At 53.6% G+C, this 18,659-nt stretch overlaps 1 protein-coding gene across 1 annotated transcript; it reads right to left on the bottom strand.

Annotated features, from left to right (window-relative positions):
* Positions 1–4,359: 4,359 nt before the first annotated feature.
* On the bottom strand, positions 4,360–16,000 carry MYDGF (myeloid derived growth factor). Its single transcript, XM_023185652.1, has 6 exons — positions 15,730–16,000; positions 14,005–14,055; positions 10,600–10,661; positions 7,055–7,136; positions 6,314–6,386; positions 4,360–4,877 (listed from the first exon to the last, which is right to left on the bottom strand). The coding sequence occupies exons 1-6, from the start codon at positions 15,901–15,903 to the stop codon at positions 4,798–4,800; spliced, it is 522 nt and encodes a 173-aa protein (XP_023041420.1). The 5' UTR covers positions 15,904–16,000; the 3' UTR covers positions 4,360–4,797.
* Between the last annotated feature and the right edge of the window lie 2,659 nt (positions 16,001–18,659).

Here is an 18,659-nt window from a genome sequence, read left to right as displayed (position 1 = left end):
GCTGCACTCCAGCCTGGTGAAAAAGCGAGACTGGGCTCAAAAAAAAAAAAAAAAAATTATTGTGGTGGTATGCATCTATAGTCCCAGCTACTTGAGAGACTGAGGACGGAAGTTCACTTGAGCCCAGGAGTTAGAGGCTGCAGTGACCAATGATCATGCCACTGCACTCCAGCTTGGGTGAGAGTGGGTCCCTGTCTTTTAAAAAAAAAAAAAAAAAGGATTTGGACACAGACATGCATGCAAGGAAGGCCAAGGATGCCAGCCACCACCAGGAGCTGGGAGAGGCCCGGGGCAGATTCCCCTCAGCCTTGGAGGGACCTAGCCCTGGCCACACCTTCATCTCAGACTTACGGTACAGAGAACTGAACGAGAATAAATGTGCATGAAGCCCGTCAGCCCACAGGACTTGGTCCTGGAAGCCCCCACTCAAGAAGCCTCCAGTGAATGCTGGCACGTTCAGCCAGGACGCCTCCATGACGCTGGAGACCTCTGCCTGGGTCGGGAGGGGAACTGCTCCAATCCAGGGGCTGTCACGTGGGAGGGGATGGAGCGTGCCCCCCACCCAGGGGTAGGGGAAACCACCTGAGATGTATGCACATTTTATTGTTTTGAGACAGTCTCGCTGTGTCGCCCAGGCTGGAGTGCAGCGGTGCAGTCTTGGCTCACTGCAGCCTCATCCTCCCAGGCTCAAGTGATCCTCGGCTGGGACTACAGGCGTGCACCACCACACCTGGCTAATCTTTGTATTTTTTTGTAGACACAAGGTCTCACCATGTTGCCAGGATGGTCTCAAACTCCTGGGCTCAAGCGATCTACCTCCCTCGGCCTCACAAAGTGTGCACATGTGTAATATCGTGATTTCATGTTTGGAGAATCAGCACCCAACCAGCCAACCATGTTGCTTTTATAAGACAGACCCAAGAAAGCAAAGCTCGGCCGTCGTCTTGGCTCTGGTACAAACAAACCCAGAGACACCACGATTCTTAGCTCGGGGCATGGAGGCGTGGTGTGGGGGAGTCTATTTGTCATTTTTGTTTGTCAGCAGGGAGCATGGGTTCTCAAAGGTTGCAAAATGGTGCTGCAGGTCAGGAAGGTTATTTTGGGTGCCTGTGGGGGAGGGGAAACGAGGTCCCATGACTGTTTTGCAGAACCTCGTCTGTAGAGGGTAGAGGTTGCGGCAGGGGCCTGTGGGCCTTACTCGGTGAGAAGGTAGGTCTAGCCGGCTCCATCCAGTATTTGAGACATTTGAAATGTGCCAGCATTTAAACACCAAGATCACATACACCCGTCTGGATTTGGAGTTTCTCTTGAAAACTGGCCAGTCGGGGCCATCCGAGCCTGCACTGACCCCTGGTGAAGCAGTGCAGGGGCCGCCCCTCTCCCTTTTGCCACAGTCCTCTCCACTCCCTTTCGCCTCTCCCTGGCCTGCCGCACTCACTGATAGGAAATCCTGACCCTAGACTTGGAGCAGATTTCCCATGGTTCGGTTTTTGCTTCCGCGAAAAAGCCAAAGGTCTTGGCCAGAGAGCCAGCTGTTCGTACCTCTATTCCACGCTTCCAAGGCGACCTTCTCTACTTATCTAATTAGGCTGAGAGACAGACCTTCAAGAACTTACGTGGATTCTGATTCTCTCACGAAGCCCCCATGGAACCCTGTGCTGTTGAGACATCAATGTGCAAAACTCTAAGTGTCCCTGCTGGGCTGTCCAGCCAGTCTGGACTCTTGTAAATTTGAGATTTAATTAAAGGAAACAAACCAAATAGAACTACAGAACAAATTTTTTTTTTTTTTTTTTTGAGACGGAGTCTCTTTCTGTCGCCCAGGCTGGAGTGCAGTGGCGCAATCTTGGCTCACTGCAAGCTCCGCCTCCCAGGTTCACGCCATTCTCCTGCCTCAGCTTCCCAAGTAGCTGGGACTACGGGTGCCCGCCACCACGCCTGGCTAATTTTTTTGTATTTTCAGTAGAAACGGGGTTACACCGTGTTAGCCAGGATGGTCTTGATCTCCTGACCTCGTGATCCACCCGCCTCGGCCTCCCAAAGTGCTGGGATTACAGGTGTGAAGTCAGCCACTGCGCCCGGCTGGAACAATTTAAATAAAAGCACACACCAGCCTGGGCACAGTGGCTCATACCAGTAAACGTAGGGCTTTGAGAGGCCGAGGCAGGAGGATCACTTGAGCCAAGGAGTTCAAGACCAGCCTGGACAACATAGCAAGACCCTATCTCTAAAAAAAATATAAGACTGAGTGTGGTGGCTCATGCCTGTAATCCCAGCACTTTGGGAGGCTGAGGCAGGCGGATCACCTGAGGTCAGGAGTTCAAGAACAGCCTGGCCAACATGGTGAAACCCTCTCTCTACTAAAAAGTACAAAAATTAGCCAGGCGTGGTGGCAGGTGCCTGTAATCCCACCTACTTGGGAGGCTGAGGCAGGAGAATCACTTGAACGTGGGAGGCGGAGGTTGCAGTGAGCTGAGATCGTGTCATTATATTCCAGCTTGGGCAACAGAGTGAGACTTGGTCTCAGAAACAGAATTAAAAAAATAAAAATTACAGCCAGTCAGGGTGGCATGCACCTGTAGTCTTAGACCCAGGAGGCTGAGGCTGCAGTGAGCCGAGATCACACCACTGCACTCCAGCCTGGGTGATGGAGCAAGATTCCATCTCAAAAACAAACAAAACAAAAAAAACACACACATGCACATGTGGGCTCAGAGGGGAAGCTCCTTTGTATCCTGAGATTGTTTGACGTGTGCTGGTGCATCAGGCCACCCAGGCATCATCCTTGATGCCCAGAGCCACGGATCTGGAAGCTGTGGGTGATTCCCCGCGGACCATGGCAGAGTCCCCCACCCTTGGCCAGGGTATGGGCGGTGGGCACCATTTCCCATGGCCTTTTCTGCACAGGAGGCTCTGGCAACCCTGTCGTGCTTATCTTCTGGGCCCTGTGGAGCCTCACAGTCGAGAGCTGGAAAGGCTCCTGGCCCCGGAGGGGTCCCCAGACCTCAGAGCACTGCCATTCTTGGTCTAGGGGACCTTCCTGCTGACGTGTGCAGCTGTCAGGCCTTTCCTCACGTGGTGGCATCAAGTGTGTAGTGGGAAGGCTGGCTGGTTTTCTTTTTTTTTGAGACAGGGTGCCGCTCTGTAACCCAGGGTGGACTGCAGTGGCACGATCTTGGCTCACCGCTGCCGTGGACTCCTGGGTTCAAGCGATTCTCCTGTCTCAGGCTCCCGAGTAGCTGGGATTACAGGTGTGTGCCACCATGCCTGGCTAATTTTAAAATGATTAATTTTTTTGTAGAGATGGGGGTCTTGCTGTGTTGCCCAAGCTGGTCTTGAACTCCTAGTGTCAAGTGATTCTCCTGCCTTAGCCTCTCAAAGTGCTGGAATTTACAGGCGTAAGCCATCACATCTGGCTTGTTTTTGTTTTTTAGTCACTGTGTTGCAATCCAGCTTCAAAAAACTAAGGGAGGCTGGCCACAGTGGCTCATGCCTCTAATCCCAGCACTTTGGAAGGCCGAGGCAGGTGTGGATCGCTTGAGCCCAGTTTGAAATCAGCCTGAGCAACACGGCAAAACCCTGTATCTATCAAAAAAAGAGACAAAAATTAGCCGGGCATGGTGGCGTGTGCTTGTAGTCCCAGCTACTTGGAAGGCTGAGGTGGGAGGATCACTTGAGCCCCGGAGATGGAGGTTGCAGTGAGCCGTGATTATGCCACTGCACTCCAGCCTGGGTGACGGGAAGACCCTGTCTTAAAAAAAAAAAAAAAAGACCAGGCGTGGTGGCTCACGCCTGTAATCCCAGCACTTTGGGAGGCCGAGGTGGATGGATCACCTGAGGGCAGGAGTTCAAGACCAGCCTGGCCAACATGGTGAAACCCCGTCTCAACTAAAAATACAAAAAAATAAGCTGAACGTGGTGACAGGCGCCTATAATCCCAGGTACTTCAGGAGTACCTGAACCTGGGAGGCAGACGTTGCAGTGATCCGAGATGGTGCCATTGCACTCCAGCCTGGGTAACAAGATTGAAACTCTGTCTAAAAAAAAAAAACAAAAACACTAAGGGAAAGCAACGCCCACAGGCTGCGGAGAGCAGGTCAGCCTTGGAACATCCTCCTGGGTTGGGGCCTCTGGCAGCCACAGGAACCCGAGTGTGCAGCATGTGGGGGGCCCAGGGACAGCGAGTGCCAAAGGGGGAAGGAGGCAAGTTCACATACAGCCACCTTGGGATCCAGCACTTTGATGCCTGCAGAGAAATCCCACCCAGAGACACCGCCCACCTGCCCTCGACGGGGCAGCGTCAGCCGCGTCTGAGCCCCCGACGCACAACGGCCAGCCAGGAGGGCCCAGGCTGTGGGGTTGCTTTTTAACGTTCTTATTTATTTAAATATGAAAAAACATTTAATCTCTTCCCAGTTCATCTGAAAGGAGGTCCGTCCCCTGGGTAAACATAGAAAGCAGTTCTGCAGGTTGGGGAAAGCATGGCTGCTTTCCCCAGTGTGGCCCCCATGTTCCCCACCCTCTTTGTGCCCCGGATCTGTGATCCTGAGTCCAGAAGAGCTGAGCAGGAAGTGGGGACTGGGAAGCTGTTGGGAGCCAGGAGGGCCCTGGGCCCTCTGTTCTCTGCCCCAGGGCTTCAGCTACCCTGCAAGTCCCTCCGGACAAGTCAACGTCAGCCCAGGCAGAAAACTTAAGAGTCCCTCCTAGAAAACCAGTGATGTGCTGGCCTTTTCAGGGCCACAGGCCCCTTCAGCTTCACCAGAGATGAGAAGGTGCTGCCCGCAACAGGGCTGCTGGTCACAGCTCAGTGCGTGATGCCTTGGCCACAATCACCAGCTTGGACAGCTCGGCCTTGAAAGCCCCGGGCCTGTGAGCCACTGCAAGAAAGAAACACATGGTTGTGGCCTCAACGTTGAAAATTCTCAGAAGTCCTGAGGATTTGGGGTGGGGTCCACGGTGGGGGCTGAGCAGGGAAGGGGAGCAGTCTCCAAAGCAGACTCCCATGTGAAAAGGCCCCAGGCTCTGAAAGTCTTACAGGTGATAGACAGGAAAATGGTGGTGTGGAGAGTGGGGTTGGTGGGGCTAACATAGGTAGCAGGCAGCGGGAAGCCACAGAAAGACCTGCGGTGGGAAGAACCCTGGTCATTTGTGCCATGTTGTTGAGAAGAGATGCAGAAAGGGGCCAGAAGCAGCCCAGGAAGGAGATGATCCCGGCCTGAACAGGATGCATGGTGGGTCAGGCTGCAAGACCTCCTGCTCAGTGGGTGAACCTGTCTGAGGCCCACATGACACTTCTCCAGCAGGGTCAGAACTCTGGCTTTCACTGCTACACCCAAGTCTCCTGGCCCTACGTGCTTTGTCCACTCCCTCGCCTCCCACCCTTGCTCCAGCTCGGTGCATCCGATTCCTCTTTCTGCTTAGCATTGGCCCCATGCAGCTGAACATGGCTTGAGGACACTGGTGCTGCTCAGGCAACCAAAGAAGGACCCTGATGTTTCCCAGTGACCCCTGCAGCTTCCCCTCGGCATGCCGCGGTCCCAACTTCAAAGCCCTGATGGCTTCTACTTTATTTCATTTATTTATTTATTTATTTATTTAGAGATGAGAGTCGTCCTCTGTTGCCCAACTCACTGCAACCTCCAGCTCCCGAGTTCATGCGATTCTCCTGTCTCCACCTTCTCTGACTAGCTGGGATTACAAGCATGTGCCAACATACCCGGCTAATTTTGGTATTTTTAGTAGAGATGGGGTTTCTCCATGTTGGCTAGGCTGGTCTGGAACTCCTGGCCTCCCAAAGTGCTGGGATTACAGGTGTTACCCACCACACCCAGCCCTGTTTATTGTTTTTGAGACAGAGTCTTACTCTGATGCCCAGGCTGGAGTCCAGTGGTGCCACCACGCCCAGCCTAATTTTTAAAAAATTTTTGTAGAGACAGGGTCTTGCTATGTTGCCCAAGCTGGTCTTGACCTCCTGGGCTCAAATGATCCCCCACCTTAGCCTCCTGAGCAGCTGGGATAACAGGCATAAGCCACCGCGCCGAGCTAAGAGAAAGTTCTAGTGGCACACAGCCATACCGGTTCATGGACATACTGTCTGCATCAGCTTTGTGCCACAACGGCGCAGCCCAGACAGAACCTACAGTGCCACAAAGCTGAAGATATTGATGAGGTGGCCTTTACAGAACCAGTTTGTGGATGCCTGGTCTACAGTCTCCAGGGACCCCTATGGCCGACCCCCCTCCCCAAACCGCCCCGATTGCCTGCCCTTGGATGGGGGTGTCGTCACCTCTACCCCATCCCCATCTTTCCGTACCTGCTGTTTTGGTCACTTCATATTCCTCAGTTTTCAGGGGGACGTCGCTTTCCCTTTCAAATGCGGCTTTAGACTGAAAGAGAACAAGTGGAAACTTCAGCAGGGCCATTCAACGCTCATCACTAGAATGATTCCGTTTGCTTTCCAGAGAAGCACAGACTAAAGCTTTGTACTTTTACTAAAGAGGGACAGGAGACTTTTTGTTTTCGAGCCACGACCTCACTCTACCGTCCAGGCCAGAATGCAGCGGTGCAGTCATAGCTCACTGCAGCCTCAAAGTCCTGGACTCAAGTGGTCCTCCTGCCTTGGCCTCCTGAGTAGCTGGGACTACTGGTTCACGCCAACACGCCTGGCCATTTTTCTAACTTTCGGTAGATATAGGGTGTTGCTATGTTGCCTAGGCTGGTATCAAATTCCTGGCCTCAAGCAATCCTCCTGCCTCAGCCTCCCAAAGTGCTGGGATTACTGGCGTGAGCCACCGCACCTGGCCTGGAGAAGTCTTTTCTGGCATATATGAGAGAAGCCAGCAGCAGCAGGTTACCAACCTCCCCGTGCCCCGGCGCCTCCTGGTCTGGGGGCGTCTGTGTGCCAGGTTCCTCCAAATTACATACCCTACCTCTGCAGGATTCGCTGTCCCCTCTCCTCCCTGTCCCCATGGAGTCCTCTCGTGGCAGGACATCTCACAGCTGCCCCAGTGCACAGAAACCACACTCAGAGCCCGCCCCACCCCAAGATACTCACGTAGGCCATGGCGTACTCGATCTCAGCGCCTCGCACCTCCGCCTTGAACTGTGTGAAGTACAGATAGGACTTCCCCTGGGGCCTGCAGAGGAAGGGGGGCGAGGGGGTCAGGCCAGGCCTGCTGGGTCTGGGTCTGTGCGCCCTGAAAGTAGCCCCACCAGGTACCTGGGCTGGGGTCAGCAGGTCTCGTGCCTGCTTCTCAACATGGACACCATTCCCGAGCACTGCTGACTGGGAAGGATGGATAGGGCCCTCTCAACATCAGACCCTCTTTCTTTTGTGTCAGAATGTTTTGGTTTTTTTTTTTTTGGAGACGGAGCCTCACTCTGTTGCCCAGGCTGGATTGCAACGGCACAATCTCACTCACTGCAGCCTCTGCCTCCTGGGTTTAAGTGATTCTCCTGCCTCAGCCTCCCTTGTAGCTGGGATTACAGGCACCTGCGACCACACCTGACTAATTTTGGTATTTTTAGTAGAAACGAGGTTTCACCATGTTGGTCAGGCTGGCCTGAACCCCTGACCTCAAGTGATCCGCCCGCCTGAGCCTCCCAGAGGGCTGGGATTAGAGGCGTGAGCCACTGTGCCTGGCCCCTTTGTGCTACAATGTACTTCCAGCTCATTCACAGACATGCCTCTCTCCCCTGTGGGCTGGGAGCTGCTCTGGGACAGGACCCCACGTCCATTCACTGCACATGGCTTCTCGGGTGCCGACAGCAATCCAGGTACTGCGATGGGGGCTAGGGCTGGGCAATGAGAGGCCAGTAAAGGCTTCCCAGAGGGCGTTGACTAGGAAGTACAGGAGTTAACTAGGAAGTGGGGAGGAGCATCTGCCCAGGTCTCTAGGAGGCTGCTAAAGGCGTCTAAGGAACTGGAGTGGCAGAAGGTGCCGGAAGGTGACAGCAGGGGATGATGGCATCTCTGGTGTGAAGAGAGTGTGATGGGGAGGGAGGAGCAGCAGGGGGGCCATTTCTGTGGAAGCCCTGGCTGGGGTTCCACATGCATGGGTGGGGCGGGGGTATCCAGGGAGCCCCTAGATTCTTCTTTAAGCCCTAGCACTGCCAACAGGCCCAGTCAGGGAGGGTCCAGTCACTGTCTGAGATGGGGAGGCCTGGGGTGGCAGGTCTCCGGGGCTGAGCATGCCCCTGGGGAGCTTTTGTGGGGGTTGGACAGGAGGATTCAGGCTCAAGGTGAGCCCAGCTACCATCCCAACTGCTCCGGGCCTGCACCTGCCCAGATGCCTTCTGGGGAGCTGGCACTCAGGGGTCCGTGTGGGGCGGTGGCCTGCACAGACAATGGCGACTGTGGGCTTCCCCGTGACTACAGGGCGACCTCTGCAGGGTCTCTCTGGGCTGATGGGGTCTGTCTCCTCTCAATGACCCTGCTGATGCCTCCTGGGGCCTTGGCCTGCCGGTGACGCGGCCAGTCTCATGGAGTGGGCGAGCATTTCCCCAGAAACGACTGGGTGAACACCTGCTGTTTGTAAAGCACCCTGCAGGGGATGCGGGACAACGCCCACACGAAGCAGCAAATCACACCCTGTCCTTCAATTAAATATCGCCACTCCCTGATCTCCATCTCTCATTTGTCAATGAGAGATGCTTTAACCTGACCACAGCGGTGGAACTACAGCTTGGACTTCTCCCTCCAAAGTGTCTGCACAAAATAAGTGCTCAAGAAATACCCACCGTTTGGGCTGAGACATTCTGGGCCAAGGATCAGGGAAGAAGGGACAAGATTCCTGAAGCCCCTGACCTCCTCCCCACTAGGGGCCTGACGGCTTCCTTCCCTTCATGTCCTTTCCCAGATCAAGCTGGGATTTAGGCAGTGGAGTTATGAGAATGAGTGGGACAAGTGGAGCCGGATAAGCCCATAAACCATGAGCCTGACTGAGGATGGCGGCAGGGGCCGAACCAGGCGGTGCCTGGGGAGACTTGGGGAGGGGCTGCGGACCCAGACGCGTGTGCGTTCGGGCAGGTGGAAGAGAGGGCACAGCTTTTGTGTGATTCCCAGATGTCTGCACCCCAAGAAGGCTATGAGCCATCAGGCTGGTCCTTCAGAGAACATGCTGGTAAAGACATGCCTGAGGGGAAATAGGAGGTCATGCTGGGGTCCCTGCAGGTGCCAGCTGGGGCCCCTTCTGGCCGACACACTCCCCGGGAGATGGCATCATCCAAACCTCCATGGCCATTACCCCACAGACTCCCACACCTGTCACTGGCTTAGCTCGTCCCCAGCCCAGACCGGCACCAGCTCCACCAGTTCCACCAGGACTCTGCCCAGCAACTCCGTCCTCCTCCCACCCCAGCTGGCTGATTCCACAGCCTCCGATCTGTGCCCTCTCCACCCACCCCGTCCTCATTCTACAGCCTCCAATCTGTGCCCTCTCCTCCCACCCTGTCCTCATTCTACACAGCCTCCAATCCCCTCTCCACCCACCCCATCCTCATTCTACACAGCCTCCAATCTGTGCCCTCTCCACCCACCCCATCCTCATTCTGCACAGGCTTCAATCTGGGCCTTCCCCCACCCCCGACTCCATCCTCATCGGTGCCTGGAGGGGCTCCCTGCCTCAGTCTGCCTCCTTCAGTCAGAGGGATATGAGCTCCACAGGTTCCTGCAGGGAGCCCTATGGAATAGGACTCAGCCAGGAAAAGAAACGAGGCTGACACAGGTCTCAGCACGAACAAGCCTTGAGGATGTAACACTCAGTGAGAGAAACCAGACACCAAAGGCCACACAGGGAGGGTCTGACCCCATTTCTATGCAATGTCCAGGACAGGCCCATCCACAGAGGCAGGAGGGGATGCGTGGCTGCCATGTGCTGGGAAGGGGAATGACTCTGATGGGAACAGTTTATTTTCAGGGGATGAAAATGTTCTGGATGCAGAGGTCTGGCTGCACACCTCTGAGAAAGCACTACATGCAGCTGAATTGTGAGCTTAAAATGCTGTGTTTTATGGAATTTTATCTCAATTTTTAAACATTGCCAAAAAGGGCCAGGCATGTTGGCACACACCTATAATCCCAGCTACTCAGGAGGCTGAGGGAGGAGAATCGCTTGAACCCGGGAGGTGGAGGTTGCAGTGAGCCGAGATTGCACCACTGCACTCCAGTCTGGGCAACAGATGGAGACTCCATCTCAAAAAAAAAAAAAAAGAAAGAAAGAAAAATTGCCAAAAAGCCCTTTGGTGAGTTCGTGTCACCCTCAGGGCCTTCCTAGGCCCTGACCGATGCTCCATACCCTCTGAGCTGCTTCTCCTTTTCCTGGGACGTTGCCCCACACAGACTCCCCCAGTCTCCCCCAGACCTTCTCAGCCTCTGCATCAGTGCACTTCCTGGGGGAGCAGTCGCGCCCCAGCGACCCCGCCACCCCTGACCTGCACGTGCATGAGTCCCCCTGCTGGCCTGTCTTCCCCTCCAGGGTTGCAGCCCCCATCTGTCTGTCCATCCTTGTCCTCTCTCGTTCCCTGCCTTCCGAAGCAGCTCCTGGGGCCAGCGGGCAGGCCAACGGCAGCCGGAAAAGCCATCCCCACCCCGAGCCTCACCGCCAGATGGTGCAGGTGAAGTGCTGGTGGTCTTCGCTAGTCCCCAGACTCATCTGCCATTGCTGGGGAGAGAAGACAGTGTGGGTCAGCGCCGGACACACAGATGCTCTCGCAGAGTTCCAGGTGTGCCTCTGATTCTACAGTCAGGCCACCTCTTCTGTACCTCCCAATTCAGGGGCTGGCCACTAAATCCCCTGCCCCGCCCTCCTGGTGGCCTGGGGTTTGCTGTCCATCCGTGATCAGGGAGCCTGCCTGCACCACATCCTTCCCATAAAAGTGGTGCCTCAAATGAGAACCACCCCAAAGTGGCTCCCAAGGATGGGGAGATAAGAACAATGTTTTTTTGTTTCTGAGACGGAGTCTCTGTGGCTTGGGCTGGGGCGCAGTGGCACGATCTCGCTTCACTGCAACCTCTACCTCCTGGGCTCAAGCAATCCTCCCACCTCAGTCTCCCAAGTAGCTGGGACCACACCCAGCTAATTTATGTGTTTTGCAGAATCAGTGTCTTGCCAATATTGCCCAGACTAGTCTCAACCTCCTGGCCTCAAGCAATCCTCCTACCTCGGCCTCCCAAAGCGGTGAGATTACAGATATAAGTCACCACGCCAGGCCTAAAAACAACTCTTCAACATATAAAAATATGTCCAATATCATTTATGGAAAAAAAAAAAAATGAAACGCAAGCTGAACTACAGTGAGACACCTTTTTCTCCTAGGGCAGAAGCCCCACTGTCTGCTAACACACCATAGGGGTGTGAAAACCAAGGCTATCCCAGGTTGTCGGTGGAGCTGCAACAGATACAAGCAAAAGGGAAAATGCAGGCCGGGCACGGTGGCTCACGCCTGTAATCCCAGCACTCTGGGAGGCCGAGGCGGGATGATCACTTGAACCCAGGAGTTCAAGACCAGCCTGGGCAACATAGTAAGATCCCCCATCTCTAAAATGACTAGCATCTTGCAGGATGTGACCACTGGGGAACCTGGTTAAAGGGTACTTGGATCTCTCTGTAGGATTTCTGACAAGTGAACATATATCTACCAAGATCTCAAAACATAATAGTTTTACTTTTTTTTTTTTGAGAGGGAGTCTCACTCTGTCACCCAGGCTGGAGTGCAGTGGCGCGATCTCGGCTCACCGCAACCTCTGCCTTGCGGGTTCAAGCGATTCTCCTGCCTCAGCCTCCTGAGTAGCTGGGATTACAGGCATGAGCCACCACGCCCTGCTAACTTTTGTATTTTTAGTAGAGATGCAGTTTCACCATGTTAGCTAGGCTGGTCTCGAACTCCTGACCTCAGGTGATCCACCCGCCTCGGCCTCTCAAAGTGCTGGGATTACAGGCGTGAGCCACCGCACCTGGCCCAGTTTTACTTGTAAGAAAACGGACCCAGGGATCCCACTTCTGGGCGGTTTCCCCACAGATGTAACCGTACTTGTACAATGAACCCTGGCCAAGGTTATTCACAGATTGGGTTGGAAGTAACCCTCAATCCATTAGTACCGGGCTGTCAGTTAATTCCACATGTCCATGCAATTGAAGCTCTTTACATAGGATACAGAAAAATCTCTAGGAGGCTGGGCGCCAGTGGCCCACGCCTGTAATCCTAGCACTTCAGGAGGCTGAGGCGGGCCAATCATTTAAGGTCAGCAGTTCAAGATCAGTCTGGCCAACATGGCGAAACCCGTCTCAAGGTGTTCACCGGGCTAGGGTCTCATTGGTAGCTCAAGGTCCTCTTCCAAGCTTTTGTGGTTGTGGCAGATTTCAGTTCTTCCCGGTTGTGGGATTGAAGTCTTCATTTCCTTGCTGCCAGCCAGAGGCTGTTCTCAGCTCCTAGAGGCTGCCTATATTCCCTGCCCTGCAGTTCCCTCAAGGGCAGTAGTGGCATATGTGTCCATGTGCTTCAAATCACCCTTTTTTTTTTTGAGACAGAGTCTACCTCTGTTGCCCAGGCTGAAGTACAGTGGCGCGATCCTGATTCACTGCAACCCCCACCTCCCGGATTCAAGTGATTCTCCTTCCTCAGTCTCCCAAGTAGCTGGGATGACAAGCATGTGCCACCATGCCTGGCTAATTTTTGTATTTTTGGTAGAGATGGGGTTTTACCATGTTGGCCAGGCTGGTCTTGAACTCCTGACCCCCAGTGATCTGCCCCTCTTCGGCCTCCCAAAGTGCTGGGATTACAGGGATGTGCCACCATGCCCAGCTAATTTTTGTAGTTTTACTAGAGATGGGGTTTCACCATGTTGGCCAGGCTGGTCTCGAGCTCCTGACTTCAGGTGATTCGCCAGCCTTGGCCTCCCAAAGTGCTGGGAGTATAGGCATGAGCCACTGTGCCCGGCCCAAATCATTCTTACTGGCTCTTCTGCCACCAGCTGGAGAAAACAGCCAGCAAGGAAACAGGGACCTTGGTCCTCGAACCACAAGTAACTGAATTCTGTCAACTAAGAGCTTGAAGGAGAGGATTCTTCTCCCAGCCCAGAGACTTTTTTTTTTTTTTCTTGAGACAGGGTCTTGCTCTCTTGCCCAGTAGCACAATCACGGCTCACTACAGCCCCGACCTCCTGGGCTCAAGTGATCCTCCCACCTCAGTCTCCCAAGTAGCTGGAACCACAGATGCATGCCACCACATTTAAATTTTCTGTTAATTTCATGCTCCTAGAGACGGGGCATGAGCCACCATGCCTTGCCTGTGATACTTTTATTTCTTATTTATTTTTTGAGAGAGTCTCACTCTGTTGCCCAGGCTGGAGTGCAGTGGCACAATCTTGGTTCACTGCAACCTCTGCCTCCTGGGTTCAAGTGATTCTCCTGCCTCAGCCTCCTGAGTGGCTGGGACTGCAGGCGTGTGCCACCATACCCAGCTAATTTTTTGTATTTTTAGTAGAGATGGGGTTTTGCCATGTTGGCCAGGCTGGTCTCAAACTCTGACCTCAGGTGATCTGCCCACCTCAGCCTCCCAAAATGCTGGGATTACAGGCATGAGGTATCATGCCCGGCCTGTGACACCTCGAGTTTGGTTTTATGAAGCACACGGCTGAGCTGACCCAGACTTCTGACCTACCAAGCTATGAGATAATAAATGGGTGCTCTGTTTTAAGCTCCTAAGCTGTGATAACTTGTTACACTGCATATAAAATACAACACCCCAACAGATGCTCATGGGGATGGCAGACTCCCATCTTCCATCCCTCCTTTTGTCCAGACATTTGCTTGCTCTGTGGAATAATGACAGCAGAATCTGTCATCACTGTTTAATGCCAATACTCTCCCTTTTTATTGGTTTAGGAAGAATCATTCAATGAGTGTAAGGTGATGTATGTGAGACCCAACCCTGTTGTCTGCTACAGAACATCTCCATACAATGGATACTGTCACGGTAAGCTAGAAGGAATTTTGAACAACTCACCTCATTGGTCCCTCCTTGAGAGGCATACGTGAACATACACATATATTTGTCCTAGGGAATGAAAGAAAAGAAAGGTCTGGTAGAAGGAAATTTTTATTTTAAAAGACGGAATCTTGCTATCACCTAAGCTGGAGTGCAGGGGCGCAATCACAGCTCAGTGCAGCCTCGAACTCCCAGGTTTGAGCGATCCTCCTGCCTCAGCCTCTCAAGTAACTGAGACAATAGGTGTGCAACCACCACACCCAACTAATTTTCCTTTCTGTTTTTTTTTTTTTGAGGCAGTCTTGTTCTGTCACCCAGGCTGAAGTGGGATGATCTCAGTTCACTGCAACCTTTGCCTCCCGGGTTCAAGCGATTCTCCTGCCTCAGCCTCCCTTGTAGCTGGGATTTACAAGCGCCTGCCACCACGCTTGGCTAATTTTTCGTATTTTTGTAGAGATGGGTTTTGCCATGGGACCTGGGGACCCTGGACAAGTGAAAACTTTTCTGAGCCTCTATTTTCTCTCTGTTTCTCTTTTTTATCCGAAGCATTTTCTCATTTGTATCTTGGGCCTAACATATAAAGGACTTGACATCACACCTAGCTATAAGGAAGTAGTCAGCAAACCGGCCTGGCACGGTGGTTCACACCTGTAATCCCAGCACTTTGGGAGGCCAAGGCAGGCAGACGCCTTGAGATCAGGAGTTCGAGACCAGCCTGGCCAACATGGTAGAACTCCATCACTACTTACACAAAAATTGGCCAGGCACGGTGGATCATGCCTGTAATCCCATCACTTTGGAAGGCCGAGATGGGAGGATCACCTGTGGTCAGGAGTTCGAGACCAGCTAGCTAACATGGTGAAACTCCCTCTCTACTAAAAATACAAAAATTAGCTGGGCGTGGTGGTGCATGCCTGTAATCCCAGCTACTCGGGAGGCTGAGGCAGGAGAATCACTTGAACTCAGGAGGCGGAGCCTGCAATGAGCCAAGATCGCGCCACTGCACTCCAGCCTGGGCGACAGAGTGAGACTCCATCTCAAAAAACAACAACAACAAAAATTATCCGGGTGTGGTGGCATGCGCCTGTAATCCCAGCTATTGGGGAGGCTGAGGCAGAACTGCTTGAACCCAGAAGGCAGAGGTTGCAGTGAGCCGAGATCCCACCACTGCACAGAGTCTGTAAAAATGAAGTAGTCAAAAAACAGTAACGATACCATTACTACAGGTGGGGAAAGGGAGGCTGAGAGGGGAAGAGACTTTGCTGACAAGCTGAGTACGGGGCTGAGGACCTGGCCTCACACCCTCGGTGAGGCGGGATCTTGTGCAACGGAAGGAAGGGGAACTTCCTCCCTCGTCGGAGCTGCAGCGACCGACTTCCTTCAGGCCCAGGAGGGCAGATGCCCCTTAGCCTCCTGCCGCTCCCATCACTGCCCCCTCCCCACCTCTGCGTCTGGAGGGCAGGGCTGCCTGAACACTCTAGGCAGGTGGCAGGTGATCACGCCCCCTCAACGCCGCTGGCGCCCGCAAGGCACTGCTCCCTGAGTTAAGTCCTGCCCCAGTGCTGACCCCGGTCTCAATGTGCTGCGCTCACCAACCAGCCTCCAACCCTAACAAACCGCACCCCTTCCTCAGTACCCACCTCCGTGGTCCGCGCCCCTTCCTCAGGCCACGTCCCCAGTGCTCCGCGCCCCCTCCCCCGGCCTGCCAGCACTCGAAATACCCGGGACGGCGGTGGCACGTACCCCCGGGCCCACGTTATGGGAGAAGGAGTGCACGACGCCGCCAGGCCGCACGTCAAACGCCACCGTCGTGGGCTCGGACACCGCCTCCGCCGGGCTCAGCGCCACGGCCCCTAGGAGCAGCGCAGCCCACAAGCTCGCGCCTACGCCGTTCCACCCTCCGCTGGGCGCCGCCATGTTGCACAAGGGTACCCAGGGCAAGGGCGGGCGGACGGGGCGCGGCGAGGGACACGTGGGGCGTCTGCTGGAGGCCACGTCGCCGTCGACTGTATCACGTGACTTGGCGCTCCCCGCCCTCCCCACCGCCCGGGGCCGCCATCTTGGGGGCGGGACTTTGCCGAGGGGGCGGCCTCGCCCTAGGGACCCTGTGTAACCGGGCGATCATTGGAGGGTCCCTCAGGTGGTAATGGAGTTCGTTTCGGGGGCTCAGGATCCCTTACCAGCCGCGTGGTTGACTGCAGCTCTTTCAGGAAGTGTACAGGGAGTGAGGGAAATCGAAGGTCACCATTAAGCGAACTTCTCATAATCGTTGCAGCCAAGATGTGTGTGCATCGATATTTAGAATTAGTGGGTGAAAGTAGGATGCAGCAGGATACTTGCTTTTGCTTCCCTCTTGTTGCCCAGGCTGGAGTGCAGTGGCGCGATCTCGGCTCACTTGCAACTTCCGCCTCCCGGGTTCAAGTGATTCTCCTGCCTCAGCGTCCCGAGTAGCTGGGACTACAGGTGTGCACCACCACGTCCGGCTAATTTTTGTATTTTTGGTAGAGACAGGTTTTCACCATGTTGGCCAGGCTGGTCCGGTCTCGAGTTCCTGACCTCAAGTGATCCGCCTGCCTTAGCCTCCCGAAGTGCTGGGATTACAAGTGTCAGCCATCAAGCCCAACCAGCCTGTGTATTTGTTAATAGGATTATGTGGGTGTTCACTTCCTGGCTTTGATAAACTGGCTTGTCCTAGGGTTACAGACGATGTTCACATTAGGGGGAGCTGGATGAAGCGTATTAGGAAACCCTATAGTTTCTGCAGGTTTTTTGGGAGGCTAAAATTATTTCAAATTGCCGGGCGCGGTGGCTCAAGCCTGTAATCCCAGCACTTTGGGAGGCCGAGACGGGCGGATCACAAGGTCAGGAGATCGAGACCATCCTGGCTAACACGGTGAAACCCCGTCTCTACTAAAAAAATACAAAAAACTAGCCTGGCGAGGTGGCGGGCGCCAGTAGTCCCAGCTACCCGGAGGCTGAGGCAGGAGAATGGCCTAAACCTGGGAGGCGGAGCTTGCAGTGAGCTGAGATCCGGCCACTGCACTCCAGCCTGGGCGACAGAGCGAGACTCCGTCTCAAAAAAAAAAAAAAAAAAAAAAAAAAAATTATTTCAAATTAAAAAGTTAAAAAGAAAATAATCCCTACCTCAAGGAGTTATTGGGAGGATTAAGTGAGGGAATGAAGTTCCCACACCAGGACGAATCAACTAAGAATTATATATTCTAGCTATTGCTATCATTAGATCCCAAGTTTTGGGAAGTCAGTCATTTGGGAACTGAGAGGGAAGTCATTCTTTGATTACAAATGCCTTAACATTTTAAAAAAACACCAGTGGCCAGGTCTGGAGGGTCAAGAATTAAACTGGTGTTTCCAGTTCTTCCCAACTGGCAAAAAAAACCAGAATCCAGAGAGAAAACGTCAGAGATGACTCCTAAGATGGGTTATAATGCACCCTTCGAGGAAGTAAATCACTCTACTCCATAGCTGAGCCCCAGGGAGGTGAGAAGGATCCCAGTGGAGGCTGGCTCCTCTGCCAATGACAGAAGTCCAAGCCAGTTGCCTTTCTGCAGTGGCAGCCTGTTCTAAATTGGGATACCTGCTTGCGTTAGGAAATTTCTTGGCCAGGCGTGGTAGTTCATGCCTGTAATTCCAACCCTTTGGGAGGCCAAGGTAGGTGGATTGCTTGACCTCAGGAGTTCTGGACCAGTCTGGGCAACATAGACCCCATTCCTATATATTTCATACCTATATATATATATATATTTGTTGTTGTTGTTGTTTAAAGATAGCTGGGCATAGTGGTGGGCGCCTGTAATCCCAGCTACTTGGGGGGTTGGGACAGGAAAATCTCTTGAACCCGGGAGGCAGAGGTTCCAGTGAGCTGAGATCATGCCACTGCACTCCAGTCTGGGTGACAGAGTAAGAGTCCGTCTTAATAAATAAACAAACAAATCTCTTCCTCCATGCAGCTGTCTGTTCCAGACCCATGAGACACTGTCTCCATAAACTGGACGAGCACAGTGCAGCCCTACTCCTTAGGTGAGTGACACAGCACGGTTCCACGGATGGAGTTCCCATTACCTTACCACTTTCAGCCTGTCACCATGAAGGATTCGATGCATAGCCAAGCTCTGCTGCTAACAAGGGATTTCAGTTGTGAGCTGTTGGGAGTCTGCTGCTGAACCCAGGCAGGTTGTGCGTACGTGTGTGCATGAGTGTGTGTGTTCTTTCCAGAAAGGTTTCAGCCCCAAGTTTCCCCCACCCACCACAAATCATCACAGTAAAAGGATTAAAAGAAAAAACAGCCGGGCGCGGTGGCTCAAGCCTGTAATCCCAGCACTTTGGGAGGCCGAGATGGGCGGATCACGAGGTCAGGAGATCGAGACCATCCTGGCTAACACGGTGAAACCCCGTCTCTACTAAAAAACACAAAAAACTAGCCGGGCGAGGTGGCGGGCGCCTGTAGTCCCAGCTACTTGGGAGGCTGAGGCAGGAGAATGGCATAAACCCGGGAGGCAGAGCTTGCAGTGAGCTGAGATCTGGCCACTGTACTCCAGCCTGGGTGACAGAGCGACTTTGGGAGGCAGATCACTTTGAGCTCAGGATTTTAAAAACTGCCTGGTCAAGATGGCAAGACACCATCCCTATAAAAAAGACAAAAACATTGGCTGGGC

The sequence above is a fragment of the Piliocolobus tephrosceles genome, chromosome 21 (assembly GCF_002776525.5).
Source record: "Piliocolobus tephrosceles isolate RC106 chromosome 21, ASM277652v3, whole genome shotgun sequence".
Classification (NCBI taxonomy): Eukaryota; Metazoa; Chordata; class Mammalia; order Primates; family Cercopithecidae; genus Piliocolobus; species Piliocolobus tephrosceles.
The sequence above is the reverse complement of the archived record's forward strand: the minus strand, read 5'-3'. Positions and strand labels throughout refer to the sequence as shown.

What these genes read in the sequence shown, in the direction of transcription:
- MYDGF (XM_023185652.1), bottom strand. Translation starts at nt 15,903, where the DNA reads ATGGCGGCGCCCAGCGGAGGGTGGAACGGCGTAGGCGCGAGCTTGTGG. An exon ending in CCCATAACGTGGGCCCGGGG is followed by an intron (nt 14,056 to 15,729) that starts GTACGTGCCACC and finishes TTCATTCCCTAG; the next exon opens with GACAAATATATGTGTATGTT. An exon ending in CTCAAGGAGGGACCAATGAG is followed by an intron (nt 10,662 to 14,004) that starts GTGAGTTGTTCA and finishes TTCTCTCCCCAG; the next exon opens with CAATGGCAGATGAGTCTGGG.